Below are 16,724 nucleotides of genomic sequence, written 5' to 3' on the forward strand. Positions count from 1 at the left end.
GATTAGTGAGAAAAACTGGTCAGAAGAGACATCACTATGGTAACATGGTTGGCAAACCCTCACACATGCTGACACATGGAGATGTAAAGTAAAGAAATGATAAAATATTTGAAACAAATAAAGGACAAAGATGTGTGGTGCTTCAGGTTTGGTTGCTGCTCTCTTATCTACCAGAGGAGGCAGGGTTTGTAGAGGGGGAGTAGACCAATCACTGAATACTGATGAAGCAGAGCCCTGAGACAAAAGCTAACAGTTCTAATAACATACCTGCACTTAAAACTGGTACTGGCACTTTATTCAATGATTAAGCAATTTTAAAATGGAATAGAGACTGCAAGAACTCAACTGTTAGATGCTTTAGCTTCTTTAAATACTTTTGACTTTACAAACATCTTGAGATCTTTCAAAAAAAAAGCTCCTTCACAAATGTAGGAATGTCTTTCTGTCACACTGTAAACATCGTGGTAAGGGGGGTAAAACATGCACAACACTTGTGCGAGTGTATGACAGTGATGTGTAAGTGTGTCTCTGTTGTGTGTGTGTGTGTGTGTGTGTGTGTGTGTGTGTGTGTGTGTGTGTGTGTGTGTGTGTGTGTGTGTGTGTGTCAGACAGCGGAGTGCAGTGGTGTTCCAGTTGTGTGTGTGGGGGAGGGGGAGTGTTCAGAGGAGGAGGACAGGGAATGGGAGGTGGCGTCTCTCTGCAGCTCCTCCACTCTCCTCTGCAGCTCTGCTCTCAGGATCAGCAGGTCCTTCAGAGTCTGATGCACCGGAACCTCAAACACAATCACAATAAGTCACTTTATTTAGTCTGGATCATCAAAATGACAGCTAGTAATATTCTGCCACTTTTGAAATATTTGAAATCAACTTAATCAACATAATTGTCACAGTGTGCTCTCCTCTTCACCCCACCTCTGCTCCACACTCACCTCATCAGACATCATATATGCTTCCTGTCTGCTCACTCATAGCCACATAGTTGTGTAAGGTTGTGGGTGGAGGTGACAGAGTGGAGCAGAGGTAGCAGCAGGTAAAGAGGAGAGCTCATAGTGACAATAATGTTACCTATGGTATCATGTTGTATTAGTGTTTTATTGTAAAATGATGACTTTACTGTCATTATATATTCATGTAAAATCACAACCTAGAAACATTTAGAACAATTCTTCAGACTGATTTTTTCTTGTGATATGATGAAGATTAAAGTGATGAACATCAGGTCTGAACACTGTTTGGTTTGTTAGGAACAGTCTGGGCTGATCTGAGATTTAACAGGTGTAATGTTGTTACTTCTACAAGCTGGAGCCTCAAGTTTAGACAATAAAGCAGGTGTTACTTCAAGGCCAGGTCATTTCTGTGGAGCACACACTACTAGCAGCGTACCACAAATACCAAACAGTTGAGCCTTTGGGGCTCCTGATGCTGACAGCAGTTGTCCTGGGGGCCCTTGATGGTTACCTTGGGCTCTGAAGCAGTTGCTAGGTCATTCCAATTTAGTAATCCAGCATTGATGATCAATTTGTTATTACATATATATTAAAGTCATATTTTTACAAAACAAAGGTGTGATGAGCTACAGTTGTAAATTAACATAAATATATACATAATGAGTAAAGTCATCATTTTACCATAAAAAGCTGTAATACAAAAAATTGGTAACATTATTTTATCAGAAAAGTTCATTTCAAACTATTGTGACTCTTTCCTCACACAGTGTAGTGTTATGAGTGAAGTTGTAATGTTTCAACAGTATAGTAATATTATAAAGATGTGTTCTAGAGTTTACATTTTACATTATAGATTACATTATTCTTGTAATCTATAGTTTCCTTTTACTTCAGCACAGAGGTCTAATAACAATAGTGACTGATAATCAATCTTTATTTATATACTGTAGTTCCAAATCACAACAAAAGATGTGATATCTCAAGACACTTTTCACATTGAGCAGGTCTAGACCGTACTCTTTAATTTAATAGTCAAAGAGAATGAAATGTTAGTCAGTGAAATGCATGTATGGATGTAACTCCAGCAATAATCCTACCTGTGGTCTCATCCGTGGGTTCCAGCGGGCGTAGTAGCTGCTCCACAGCTCCAGATGTCTGGAGGACACCAGTGGATACAGAACATGGTGCTCATAGTCCACATAGAAAGGGTTGGTGAAGTCCTCAGGCTGGCTGTTAGGAGATGATGTCATACAGTCAGAGAGAGTCTCTCACTGACTCACATCAATGAGACACACACACAGCTTACCTGTTAACGTAGGACCACAGAGACACAGTGCTGCTCTGAACCTCCTGCACACAAAACACAAGACTTTTATAGTGATAGGCTCATCAGTCACATGATGTAACCTGAGGAGGGGTAGCAGTGATACCCACCTTAGCTGTCCGCTCCTGCTCACTGTTATAGAGGAATGTACCAAATAGACAGCTGTACAGGTGATCCAGAATTGTGATGAGGAACAGCTCATTGTACTCAAAGGCTGCTGGGAACTGTAGTCAGAACAACATATGTTATTAGTGGAGAGCAGCTTCTATGAACCTCTACTGTTATGAGTTGATGACATCAGAGGCAGGATGCTGACCTGTCGGGTCATCTGCCACACACAGTCCATGAACTGGATGAAGAGAGGCGAGCGCTCTGAGTTGGCATGATTCTCATCACCATGACCCACACGCTGAAACACACAAACACACAAACACACACATGACCAAGCTTACAGATACTCAGGGTTACTGTTCATAACTTTTAGAAGTAAGGAGTCTCTCTACATCAACCTAACTGAACACCTCTGGGAGATTTTGGAAAGATGTGTTCAATCTAAGCAACGTACAGTTTTGTATGGAACCATGGTTGCATGGAACTCACTTCCAGCTCAGACTGTTAAAACACACAATTAAGCAAGCTTTAAAAAACAAGTGGAACACCCAATGGCCCTACAGCTGTAGTCATATTGTGTAAATAGTTTTTAATGTATAGAATAATCACTAGGTACAGAAATATGATGCAAGACTTAACCCTTACATACTGTTCAGGGTCAAATTTGACCCATTTTTACATTTGAGAGCTGTAAAAACCCCATATACACCTTTCTATTAGCCAGACTTTACCTCATGTGATCCACAGTATACATACATGCTAATAAAATACCTCTATTATCAGGCAGCTGATAAACATTTTTCATATATGCAAATGTACAAATTTGACCGGTCACCATTCAAACATATTGTTTCATTCATCATATTCTATCAAATGTTCTCCTGGACCATAAAACAGTGATTGTGAATGTCTTTTTTCCACAAGATGAATCAAACATATTAATGACTGATGGGACATGTATGAATGTGAATTGGTGTAGAGACTAATTATGAGTCAGAATATGAACAGTATGTAAGTGTTAACCATGTATGCTTATGAACTAGCACGTGTGTGTGCATGTATATATGTTTGTATGTCTAGATGCAGCATACATATATATATACAGTATCTCACAAAAGTGAGTACACCCCTCACATTTTTGCAAATATTTTATTATATCTTTTCATGGGACAACACTATAGAAATGAAACTTTGATATGCATGTACAGCTTGTATAGCTTATAGATTTACTGTTAAATTGTATCAAAGGTTCATTTCTATAGTGTTGTCCCATGAAAAGATATAATAAAATATTTGCAAAAATGTGAGGGGTGTACTCACTTCTGTGAGATACTGTATATGTATCTGTATATGCATATAAATAGAATATGTAGAGTAACATGTTGGAAGAAAGAATTCTGATGTTATAATCCGTTTGTTTTCCTAAGTTCAAGTGATTTTATTTGTTTTTGTCCATTTTAATGTCATGTTTTCATGTTCTGTTTTAATTTGTTTAGTTTTTAGGAAGAGTATGAGGAGTAATGAGTATCCTAATAAACACCTTAATGTCTTTCAACAACAAAATCTGCACCTTTTGCTTTCTATGTATTATTCATTTCTATTTATCACATTCAGTTCTCAGCTACTAACTATTTGTCCTGTGTCTGTGTGTGCTGGCTGCTACAGCAGTCATTAAATGATGATGGAGTTTAACAGTAGAGAATATGATGTGTACATCTGTGACAATGTACACTAAAACTGGACAAACATGGTCTACACCTTACTACAAGATTTTATGATGTGGTTTTTCCTTTATCACACACCTGTAGGTCTGACTGATGAATGCTACAAAGACACTAGCTTTAAAGATTACCACATTATTTCATTTTGATCATCCAGGCTCCACCCATTTAATCAACTGATCTCAGTCTTCAGACAGCTGATTGGTCAAACACAGGCACATGCTTCTTTATGGAATAGTTTGGACATGTCTGATGTAATGGAACTGCTTTATCTCCTGGTTACTTACAGCAGCAAACTTGTGTCCAAAACTAATCCATTCCTTCTCCACCAGGACCTACACACACACACACACACACACACACACACACACACACACACACACACACACACACACACACACACACACACACACACACACACACACACACACACACACACACACACACACACACAGAGAGTACATTATTATGTTGCACAGATGAAGACTAAATTATATAAGTTAAATTGTGATGTAAGTGACCTGGAACCCTCTGAGGGTGCGATAGTGACTGTCCAGCATCAGCATGGCCAGAGAGGTGAGCTGAGCAGTTCTGTCCCATCCATCACTGCAGTGAACCACCACTGATGTCTTCCCTGACTCCAGTTTATCAGCTATCTTTGCTGCTCCTGCTAGTAACAGCTGTACATGACAAAGACACACTGGTCACATGACATTACAAGACTACAGAGTATTGTCATTAATGTGTGTTTTCATGTGTGAGGCTCACCCGTATGTACTCCAGCCAGTGTGTCTGGTCTATATTCGAGTGCCAGTGGGCTTCATCTATGGTGGGATAAACCACATCCTTCATCTTCCTCAGAGACTCCCTCATCACGTGGATGTTGGGGATTTCCAGGAAGTTCAGCTCCACATTGGAATAGAAGCTCTCACTTTCAAACCCTCCGTCCTTCCCCTGGATCAGGTGGATTGTAGAGAGATGACAGAATGAGTGTGAAGGTAGAGTATCAGAGTGTGCAGACAGGTAGAACAGTGTATAGAGTGTAGAGTACCTTGTTGGTGACTGCAACACTACTCTGCCGGGCATCAAAGATAGTGAGCTTGTGAGACTGGGCGTTGGCGTCCATGATGATTTGGAGGAAGCGTTCGTCTTCTTTACAGCGACGGTCTGAAGGGCCAACTAACGGCTGGCTGCAGCGTACGATGGTGGCCTGAGTCTCTGGGTGGATCCAGGATAAGACCTGCAGGGTGAGAAGCACTGGTCTAGCACTCAAGATAATACCAATACCGACTTATACCAAGACCAGGACCTATGACCAGGACAGCAGTAAAACACAAGTCTTAAAGGTAACACATGAGACTCAGTTTACAGCTGCTCTGTAAGTGTGCTGGATTGTACAGTAAAGCCAGGTTTATAGTATTGTGTTAACTCAACGCTGTTATGAACCATTAGAAGTTCTGCTTTGGGGTTGAATGGTGCTGTGCAATTCATCGCCAAAACACTAGGGGGTGTAAGGTTCTTAAAGGGCCTGAAGGGTCTATGGTGAAAGTCATTGATTGTTTGTTTGTCTTTGTCTTTGTAATGTGGAGAAGACGAATTGTACAAGTGCTCGTACTTCTGCACCTCCTCAATCAAGCACTTTTCTACTTGGTCCATGTTTTCTTCATGCTCAAAAACGACAAAACTCCAAGACTTTAAAATGCCGGCAATGATGTATTATGATCACAGCCCTTGTATTCTGCGTCACCTCGACGTGCAGCTACAATTTTTTAGAGGTGCATGTCAGGCGACGTGGTGCTCTGCGGGGGGGAACATGTACCCCTTTCACACCAAAGCAGTTCCAGTGCTGGTTTGGGACCAGTGCTTAATTTGGAACCGGTTTACCTGTTCACACAGACAAAGAACTGGCTGCGGGCCAGAAAAACTGGTTCCAGAGTGGCACCAGTTCTTTGCTGGACTAGAAGAAAGAACCGTTAAGGGGCAGGGTGCAGGGTTATTGAGACCAACCTCAACAAACAAGACCATGTGGTGAATAGATAAGGAGTGAATTATCCCTTGAACATTTGACTGATGGTGAAATTCATGCGTGAGTTAGCTGTGCTCTGCCGGCTAACAACAAAGGCTAACAACCATCTCAACCCTGTCGAGCAGCAGAAACACGTTGTATCTGCTGTGTTTGGAATGCGAGCCAGAAACAACAGCTGTACAAACGCTAGTCTGCCGTTGTTGTTGTTATTGTTGCTTCGGGTTTGGCGTCTTTATGGGAAAGCAGTGAATGTAACTGGCGTATGCGGTCACATCATTAGGTGGCCACGCAAAAACCTTGAGCAGTGGGAAAGCAAACTGGTTCTCAACTGGTTCACAGTTGAACCGACTGCGAACCAGCACCAGTCCAGCACCAGCACTGAAACTGCTTTGGTGTGAAAGGGGTAATGGAGATCCAGAGGACTCTGCAGGACTACTGCATCAAGTTGACGCAGTACTAAAAACCTGGCTTAACTCATAAAGAGAAAAAAACAAAAAATATGTTTAGTAAGATGCATTCAAATAAAAAGTGTGTATTAATCCACCACTGAAAATAGTCTCCAACAAATGCACTGCTGCCTCCTGTTTGAGTAACATTTCATTTAAAACTACAGTGACCAGCTGTTCTGAACCTTTTCTAAAAATGAAACTACATATTTGTGAGTTGTTTTTTTAAGAATTTGTTTAGAATAACACATATACGTATGTATGAGACAAAGTAAACTAAGCTGTCAGCTGCTGTGTGTAAGCTCCAGAGTGATGTGACTCTTCAGACTGACCGGTATGCGGTGTTTGGCTCTGAACACTGCCACTCGTTTGATGTCTTCATCTGTGATGTTGGTGGGGATGACCAGGATGGAGGGATACGTGTCACACAGCTCATAGGTGCTGTTCATCTTACTGATGGTCCAGCTCTCATTAGGAAGACCCTTACACACAAATCACCCAACACATGGACAAAGAACTACTTCAGCATGATAAAAACCATTGCTGCAGTATATATTTCACTATATTTCTAAGCAGACAGCATAAGAACATGACATAGCTGAATCACAATAATGATATCTCCTCTTTATAGTATGACAGTAAAATGACACCATACTCTCATGCTACATCACTATTAGGTTACATTATAATACAATATAATACAGTTAGGGCTAGTTCTACCAGGAAGACTGTCTCAGCTGTGTGTGTGATGTGAGCTGAATCTAGAAGCTGTGATATTCTACATTGTGTTGGTGGTCAGTCACCTGACGTCTGTACTCTGTCATGGGGTCATACACCTTCCAGCCGTCCACAGGATACTGCTCCTTGTACTGGTATGCAAACAGAGGCTACAGACGAGATATCACAGGACAGTTATTACATCTGGTCACCATAGGAAACTTAAATACATACAACTGATAGAACTGAACCCATTTAAGACATTAGTCCAATGTTTAACAATATGAAATTAAGTTCATATAATTAGCCTATGTTTTCACTGTAACCCTTCTTATATATAGTGTTGTATGACTTACATACTCTACTTACAGCAGAACATAGTGGACCTAAGATTCATCTTTAAAAAGGCATGTATAAGTGATTTAAGAGAATTTGGAGCATTAATACATTGTCTCATCTGTATAATTTTCTCTGAGGCACAAGCAATTCATGAGTGATCATAGAGATGACATTCAAACATGAACAGACTTTCTATGACTTTCCTCACAGAACAAAAACACTGCATTGACCCGAGATCATTATGTCTTCATCTGAACGAATTAAGAGTTGAAATCAACTCAAATAAAAAATATATTTCAATGTCTGTAGTTTTGGTAAACAGCTGCTAAAGGGTCTTCCTAAAGGTCTCTGTTCTCTTGTTCTGATTTGTGACAGCAGGGCTTAAAGCTCTGCAGTGTCACAGTCAAGATTGTTGTCAATGAAACTTGCTCATGTTGATGAGCGTATGAGTTAGGCCCTAGTTTGTTATCGAGCCATTTGGTGAAGACTGAGTTAGGCTCATTGAAAAAGGTCTGGGAGATTCAAGAGAAGAATCTGAAAATACATAAAGCATAAAGAGGACATTTGAATGAAACTGACCAGGCTGTGGGAGAGAGGAAAGGCATGTTTGGTGAGCACCTCCAGCACATCTGGATGGCTCTCCTCTGTCTTATAGGCAAATCTCGGACTCCTCATGTCCTGATGCAGGGACAAGATCACAGGACAGGTTCAAATAAGTCATAATCTATATACATGTAGAGTATAGTGAGAGATATTTGGCGTGTGTGGTACCTTGCAGACCAACTCCAGTCCTTTGGTGTTCTCTCCTTGGTTGGGGACGCTGATGGTCTCTAGTCGACTGATGACTCCCAGGTTCACATCAAGAGTAAATGGAGACTCCTGGATGTACACAGAGTGATATGAACACACAGCTGCAGCCACACACACTTGGAAGCAAGTTGTGTGAGTGTGAAACAAAAGTAAAAAAGCCTCCACATAAATAATAAATGATGTGCAGTACCCTCTCCACACTGCTGAAGTACAGCTTGTAGTCTGTGATGGTCAGAGTCCCATTAACCAGCCCACTGAATGGACAGATGTACATCACATCCTTGACTGCATGTCCACACACACACACACACACACACACACACACACACACACACACACACACACACACACACACACACACACACACACACACACACACACACACACACACACACACACACACACACACACAAGATAAATATTTTCTTTTTTTTAAATAAAATGTCAAGTTCAAAGAATAAGTGACATTGTGAGCTACTTAATAAACATGATAAGTAATAGATTAACAAACCTGTAGTCTGGATGTTCTCTCCTGGTAGCAGAGGAACCTGGTTTTGGGACATTTTGACCTGCGCCCCATATCTCAGAGCTGGAAGGTTCTACATAGAACACAGACCAGTTAGTGGAGCAGCAGTTGAGCTCAAGTAGCCCTCACTGCCAGCTGATGATGGGGGGGGGGGGGGGGGGGGGGCTCCATGTCTGGGTGGAGCTACATGTGTAGCAAAAGAGTTCATAAACAGTCTCAACAATGAAATGCTGATGACTATGGAAATAGATGAATGTGTTAATGTGTTTGCTGACAATATGTAATGTTGCTTATCATCAGTTAGATAGATTATTTTTTTAAATTGACATTAGGTAAGATTTTGGATTTGGTCTACAGGAAGTTCAAACTGATATGACAGCTGTGATGGTGTGATGGTGTGATAACACAGGGGCCAATCACAGTCTGGATTCACAAACTGTACTTCAAGAGGGGAAATCTAACTAACTTAACTCAGTTTAACCACAGTATAAAACATGTCAGCATGTTGATATGCTGTACAGCAAACCAACACTATACCAGATTCAAGATCACTTTTAAACATACCGCTGTGTGTGTGTGTGTGTGTGTGTGTGTGTGTGTGTGTGTGTGTGTGTGTGTGTGTGTGTGTGTGTGTGTCTCATCTGTCTCTGTCTGGTTTGTGGGTGGGTATGGGTATAGAAGATTTTTGATGTATTGTTGTATAATTATGCCTCATTTCACACTGTATGTTATTTTGTTGGAAAATCCAAATAAAAGTTGGAAAAAAAAAACATACTGTTGTAGTTAGCTAAATAGCTAGCTAATTAGCTTAGCTGCTGGCTAGCTTAGCTGTTGGAGAGCTTTAGTTGGTATTTTATGTATTCTCAATAAAATGTAGTTTCTGTTTGAATAAAATACTTTAATTAAATAATGTTAATCTAAATAAGTGATGACAGCAACATTAGACATTGCTAGCAAACACAGTCGGTTATTTCATTGCTGAAAGATTGTTCATAAACTTTGTGTGTGAATGACTTCTAGCTAGCAGTGAGGAGCTTCATGCTGTTCACACTCTTACTGTTACTGTAGGTAGAGCTGCTGTGTTTATGTGACACTACACTGTTAAAACTTAGTTAGCCAAGGTTAATTGACTCAGTTATACATTATTTGATGATTTAATAGCTAGAAAACATCTTGACACAATGAAATGACTGATGAAATGATGAATGGTGAATCTGAGCCAGTAAAAGACAGTTAGCTCAATAACGGTTCAACTGACTATTTTCATGATCTATGAATTTCTCTGTTATGATTGTGATTTGATCAGACACTAAGGCGACGTGTCCAACAAACAAGCAAATGTTCACAGTGGAGAAGCTGCACTCACTCACTTATCAAGTGGATTCATGACCTAAAATGGTTTTAAATAATTCAATACTCTTCAAATTGTTGGTGGTTCTGTTTTCTGTTGATCAACTGCTTAATCAGCTAATCCTTATAGTACTACATGTTAGAAGCTAAACCACCTGTAAAGCATTATATAATCTGCTTCTATAGAGGTGACTTTACCACAATCAGCTGAAACCTAGATGGCTGAATGAAGAGGATTAAAATGATGGTTGTTAGATCTTAGTAAACAGATATCAGGAGTTGCAATTATTCCCATAGCGACCCAGTTTTTTTCTTCCCTACCTTCCTTCTCTGGGACGCTATGACTGAAACTGAATGAAGCCGGGACAGGAGAGCAGAGGGAAGATGAGGACAAGCAGGATGAGACATGCAGACCAGGACAGAGTGAGGACAGAAAGCACAGACTAAGAGAGACTTGCCAAAGAATTGGAAGGATGCTCAGAATCACTTTCTCCATGGTAACAAAGCCCTTCATCCTGTGAATCCTGCGGCAGGGGAGAGCCAGCATGGAGAAAGTGAGAGGAAGAACAGAACAGAGAAAGAGAAAATAAACAGACATCTTTCAGTGTGTGGTCAGATGATCAGTTTTGATCAATAATTCTATCATAATTGAAACCAGTTACATCATCCTGGTCAATATCAGGAGGGCTTTCAAAGTGTTCCTGATCAATACCAGTCACTCCTGTTACCTGTGGCTGCTCCAGTCAACCGACATACACTGTATGGACAAAGAGAATCAATACAGCTGTGAACACATGGATCTAGTACTGTATGCCTGCAGGATGTGTAGTAAGAGAACTGCCCTGCTGATGTACACAGTGTGGTGTTAGTTATTATCACTGCTTATGTATTTGTTTCTTTGTGTTCTGCTGGGCACTGTGTGTGAATGTGCCATATCTGTGTGTGTGTGTGTGTGTGTGTGTGTGTGTGCGTGTGTGCGTGTGTGTACACTGTGTTTCTGCTGAATAACTGAAGCTAACCAAACATGGAAGACCTCCTGAGAAAACTAAAATGCTGCTGTACAGTAAGTGGTGTTGTTGGATCAGTAGGGGGCAGTCTTGTCTCTGGTCCTAATCCCATGCCCATCAAATGCTCCAGTGCAGGAGACACTGTCCTTTGAACAACATGTTAAACTGTGTCATTAAATATCCCATGGTATATATTAATAAGAGTAGGGGGTTCTCTGGTAAAAAGGCTGTCTCCATCTGACCACCTCATCATCCACAAGTTTAACTGCCTCAATGATTCACACCCACTGCAAACTGATGTGTGGTGAGCGTTCTGGCACAAACTCAACTTGTGGAGTGTATATTTTGAGAAAGAATCTCAGATTTCTGATATAATAAAGTCACAAATCTGTGAGAAAAAACCTTTTTTTGGATCCACCTTGAGGAGGGCTAATGTGATCATTTGTTGTATGGTGTCTTGCTGGCTGTAGATGTAACCAGTGACCAGCCTTCCATCTGTCTGCTCCCTTGCAGCTCCTGGTGAACAAAAGCTATCACCTCATCCAGATGTTGATGTTGTTTTTCTCTGAAACAGGCCCAGTTTCTTGCAATGTCTTTTCAAAGTCTGGATGCCTAGGGTGATGTGGTGATTCTGGACTAAGATAACAAGTATCTACTTATTGTTAAACCCTACTGAGAAGTACTATTTGATCAGTTCTTCCACGGCAGGTATCATGCACGACAAGCCACGTCTCTGCAGTGTTGCAAAGTGAGGCGATGTGATTGCCTTTCAGAATAAAACACCTTTTAGTTTTAGCTTTCTTTTTACACACATGGCCCTAATACGCCATTGTAGTTCTTCGCTCTGCTCTCTTAAATTTGAACCGGTTCACAACAACCCCTCCCGCTCCCTTCAGTCCAAGGCTCAAACAAAAAACGTCTTATCAGCAGCATAACTCTGTGCCGTGCCTGCTGGCACCAACGTCCTATTGAACTCACACTTATCTTTCTGGCACTTACTCCCTTTGTGTCTCCTGATCACACCCCTGCTTGTGATGTATCAACTCTCAGATGTTATGTAGCTTTGATTAAAAGTGTCTGCTTCCTCACAGAGTGTAGAGGCAAAGAACAAAGAACAATCTATGAAAGAAAGGGTAGAGAGAAGGAAAAAAAAGGAGCAGAGTGAGGTGGAAGGAGCAGAGATGAAGAACTGCTCTCTGATCACAGCTGTCTGCTCTCACTGAGGACACACTCACTGTCACACACACATCAAACAGTCTGTGCACTCTTACCCTTGGATTCAGCCTCTTGGACACCTGGAGGTTAAACACACCATGTACACAGGACATAAACACACAAACACACACATACACAACACGTGACCCATCATATAACTGACCATATTATATTATAGAGTATATTGTAACAGCTGGTTGCAAACACACAGGAGGCTGAAGCGACTGCACTAGCAGAAATGCACTGCAGCATCCAGAGCAATGATTCAATATGAAGCAAATATAAAAACCTGCTGCAGGACATCAAACAAGCAAAAGCAACATGCTACATACATACTCACTTCATTCTAACTCACAACCATGAGAACAAACCTTTAATCAACCTTAACTCCACCCTGATACAACACAGTGTACACCTTACTCTGAATACTCATTTCACTGGATCTACTTGTTGGAAGAGTGTTGACAGTGAGACATTTTACTGATCTTAATTATACAGTGTTCAGGAGGGATATTAATTAGCTTGAACTAACCCTTTAACTATGGTACCAGGGTTTTCTATCTACATTCCTAGGTTTCCTGTACTGTAAATAAAGGAAATGATGACTTTGTTAAATAAAAGACTAGTTTCATCACACAGCAAAGAATATGTATTTATTAATGAGAGAGCCAGTAACAACACTGATAACAAATCCTCCAAACTAAACAGAACATTCTATTGGTCCATGAGCTCCAGAATAATCTGATATCCACTATCAGCAGTAACAACATCATTTATCTGTGCCTTTCAGAACCTGACAGCATGTGATTCATGGTGAGACAACGCTGTGGTTTAATAAAAAACACTTTGTGGTTTGGGTTAAAATAAGTACTTTGTTAAGGTTAGGGTATTTCTAGAGCCCAACTGATACTGCCAACTTCCCAACATTAGGGAGTAAAAACATTCTGATATTGATATATGAGGCCAATAATCTTATATATAAATCTTATAAATAAGTTTCTGAACATTTAAAGAAAAAAAGGTTACCAGACACTTACATACATAATGGAGGCCATGATATATAACAGTATAACACTGATAACGTCAGTGCACTGAAACAGTAGATTTAACTGGGAATTGAATATGTATATATTAAACTTGAATTATGAAAAAGGATTAAATATAAAATGTGGCCTATATATATATATATATATATATATTTATATATACATATAATAATAATAATAATTGGCACATATTGGATGGAATAAACACTGGTACCTATATATCTATGACAGGCTAATATCAGCCGATAATATCAGCTGATACATTGGTCTAATAAGCAGCAACACAGGGCTAACTTTGCTCTCACACACGCTGCATTGATTGTCTCTCTCTCACACACACACACACACACACACACACACACACACACACACACACACACACACAGTCACTCTCTAGCGCACACTCTTGCTCGCTCACTGCAGATTCCAGGAGATTGTACATCATTTGCAGCATCAAGGAGCCGCTATCAATATGCAGGAGAGTTGGGATGTCTGCACTAAAGCAATAACTACAGTTAACATACTTCATTGTTCAGTGATGTTTATGAATATCATCTAATATGAAGAGTGCACACTGCAGTTACTAAACGGTCACTAGAAAGTTTGCCATTGACTGCTTAAACAACTTATTGTTACATTATATTGCTAATAAATTACAATGATATACTATTAGTAGGGACTTAGTGTGGTACATTGCAAACAACTGATGGAGATTATATCACTCATGACTAGTCTAAAAATGGCAGAGGCATCTGTGCTAAAAGGACCAAAAAAAAAGATTGAGAATCGAATCGAATTGAATCGTGACCTTAAAATTGAAATCGTGACACCCCTACAAATCATATATACTTACTGTAATATAAGTTCAGATCCATATTTCCCACCCCTACTACATACGTATGCAGATATATTTCACCCTGTCCTGTCCTGTGCTGTACGCTGGTAGAAGAACATCTGTCTTGGTTGAGGACACAGCTGCAGCTGTAGAAAGCAAAGTGCTGACAGGCTGCGGCAGACAAGATACTGTACAGCAGCTCAACAGTAGCTGAACTAAACAATGAACAACAGCTGTGACACACAAAGCTATGCCCATGAAACACACACACACACACACACACACACACACACACACACACACACACGTGCCAATCCTACCAGAAAGTCTGGTCTTCTCCCGATCTATCAGTTACAAAACACACACTGATGAGAAATACAGTTATGAGTGTGATTGTGAGTGTGTGTGAGAGTGTGTGTATGTGTGTGTGTGTGTGTGTGTGTGTGTGTGTGTGTTAGCTACCTTGTTCTCCCTGTTCACATCAGGTGGGACTGGTCCAGAGATCTGACTGGAGATGGTGGCTGCTATCAGCTGTTTACACCACTCTACATGAGAACCTGTAGGACTGAAGAGAAAGAGAGAACATTTAAACTATACCAAGACACTGTTCGTTGTTTTCTATTGTTGCTCAGGCAACGTCCACAAAACCCAACACTTCCTGCACAGATGTTTCATATTAAAAGCCATGAAAAAGTTATGTGGTAGATGCACACATCCCGAATAAAAAAGCAGGTGTTGGACCAAATAACTAAATCTGTAATGACAGAAATATTATATCAAAAGCCATCCAGGAGCTCAAACAGCACAATGTTAAAACTTTCATGCCTTTTAATATCCAGGAAGTATTGACTTTCATTAATGGGAACTTAATGATTGAAAAACCCCCACCAAAGTAAAAGAAGTATTTAATAAGAAACAGTGCTGCTGTATTTTAATACTCAGAAGATAGATAGTGAAGGGCTGGGTGACATCTCAAATTCATTCAGTTAATTCAAATTTTTGTTTTTGTATTTTATTTGTTCTTCTTGTTTTATTGGTTTTCTTACATGTTTGAAATAAACATAAACATAATGTATGTTATAAGGGCTTTACAGTGACTTTTAATATTTCAGTACATGCTATGGGGGGCTTGGGGAGCCAGTTTTAGCCCTGCTGGTATTGTACAGATGCGGCACTGCTTCTAGCTGTGAAAGATGAGTTTCCAGATGTTAAAGCTGGTTAACGGCTTCTACCTTCAGAAAAATGATGTGTCACACATTGTTCACGTTATAATGTCCAGCTAAATAAATAATAGGAAGTTAAACATGTGAGTTAGTGTACAGGTCAGATATGACTGATGTGCATCATGTTTATATTAGTGATAACGTCGCTTCCATTAACGTTAGTGCTGTCTGTCAGCAGCTTTAAGCTAGCGCTGTGAGCTAACTCAGGCTGTTAGCCGTCTGTTAGCATAATGGTAGTTCCGTTTAATAACATACAAGCTAGTCTTATCTCTATCATCATATACTATGCTGTATTACACGTCTGTTTACACCGCTAGCTAGGTTAGTGTATGATAGCACAGCTAAAGCGGATGTGTGGCGAACTGTACTCAAACAGCTTATAAAATGTTGTAAACTTTGATTATTAGAAAAGAACATTTAACCAGATTTAATGGCAGGTTTTGGGTGAAATAAGAGCAGATAAATATGTCATATTAATGCCGAATTAAGACAGTATCCTCTATTCAGAACATATTTTGCCTAATATTTCTGGTGGACTGAAACATTGTGGGAAACAGTCGGTGATGTTTTAATACTGAGCCTGCTCACCTGTCCAGAGTCTCGCCGGTGGCTGGTCCGCAGGTCGGCGGGCCCCAGGGCTTTCTGTTCGGCCCTGCTCCGTCCGCCGCCCCGGCAGCTCCGGCCTGTTTCTCCATCTGTCAGAGGATGTTTACTGTGTGGGGTGGAGGTGGTGGTGGTGGTGGGCAGCTTCCTCTGAGATGAGGATCAAAATGAACCAGTGTACCTCTGCGCGCCTGCTGGTTTGTCCTGCTAAGACTCGAGATCTAGTAATATTTGTTAAGTATTTAAAGGTTTGTCCGCGGACTCTTGGGATTTCCTCTGATTTCGAAATATGTGCTTCTTCCTGACTGCCGCTCACTTGCATCTCTTCCCGTTCTGTAGCTCCGCCTCTTGTAGAGATGCAGATATAGATGCAGGACGGAGGCAACAAATGGAAGCATGCAGACCGTTAAATCTATCCACATTCCTGTCTCTAATCACATTTTAGACATCCGTAGTAACATTTCTCCTGGTCTGAACTG

General features: G+C 40.5%; 1 protein-coding gene across 1 annotated transcript; it reads right to left on the bottom strand.

The window, feature by feature from the left end:
• Nucleotides 1-578: 578 nt before the first annotated feature.
• Nucleotides 579-16,456, bottom strand: mtmr1a (myotubularin related protein 1a). The gene is made up of 20 exons (XM_053343818.1): nucleotides 16,231-16,456; nucleotides 14,882-14,984; nucleotides 14,740-14,763; nucleotides 12,595-12,618; nucleotides 10,775-10,840; nucleotides 8,952-9,039; nucleotides 8,631-8,725; nucleotides 8,402-8,509; nucleotides 8,210-8,308; nucleotides 7,378-7,461; nucleotides 6,907-7,056; nucleotides 5,154-5,342; nucleotides 4,871-5,056; nucleotides 4,624-4,782; nucleotides 4,390-4,437; nucleotides 2,587-2,679; nucleotides 2,381-2,494; nucleotides 2,253-2,296; nucleotides 2,044-2,176; nucleotides 579-772 (listed from the first exon to the last, which is right to left on the bottom strand). The coding sequence occupies exons 1-20, from the start codon at nucleotides 16,335-16,337 to the stop codon at nucleotides 605-607; spliced, it is 2,082 nt and encodes a 693-aa protein (XP_053199793.1). The 5' UTR covers nucleotides 16,338-16,456; the 3' UTR covers nucleotides 579-604.
• Nucleotides 16,457-16,724: the final 268 nt, after the last annotated feature.

This window comes from Scomber japonicus, chromosome 22, assembly GCF_027409825.1.
Source record: "Scomber japonicus isolate fScoJap1 chromosome 22, fScoJap1.pri, whole genome shotgun sequence".
NCBI lineage: Eukaryota > Metazoa > Chordata > Actinopteri > Scombriformes > Scombridae > Scomber > Scomber japonicus.

What these genes read in the sequence shown, in the direction of transcription:
- mtmr1a (XM_053343818.1), bottom strand. Translation starts at nt 16,337, where the DNA reads ATGGAGAAACAGGCCGGAGCTGCCGGGGCGGCGGACGGAGCAGGGCCG. An exon ending in ACCGGCGAGACTCTGGACAG is followed by an intron (nt 14,985 to 16,230) that starts GTGAGCAGGCTC and finishes CTTTCTCTTCAG; the next exon opens with TCCTACAGGTTCTCATGTAG. An exon ending in ACCCACGGATGAGACCACAG is followed by an intron (nt 773 to 2,043) that starts GTAGGATTATTG and finishes ATTGTGTTTGAG; the next exon opens with GTTCCGGTGCATCAGACTCT.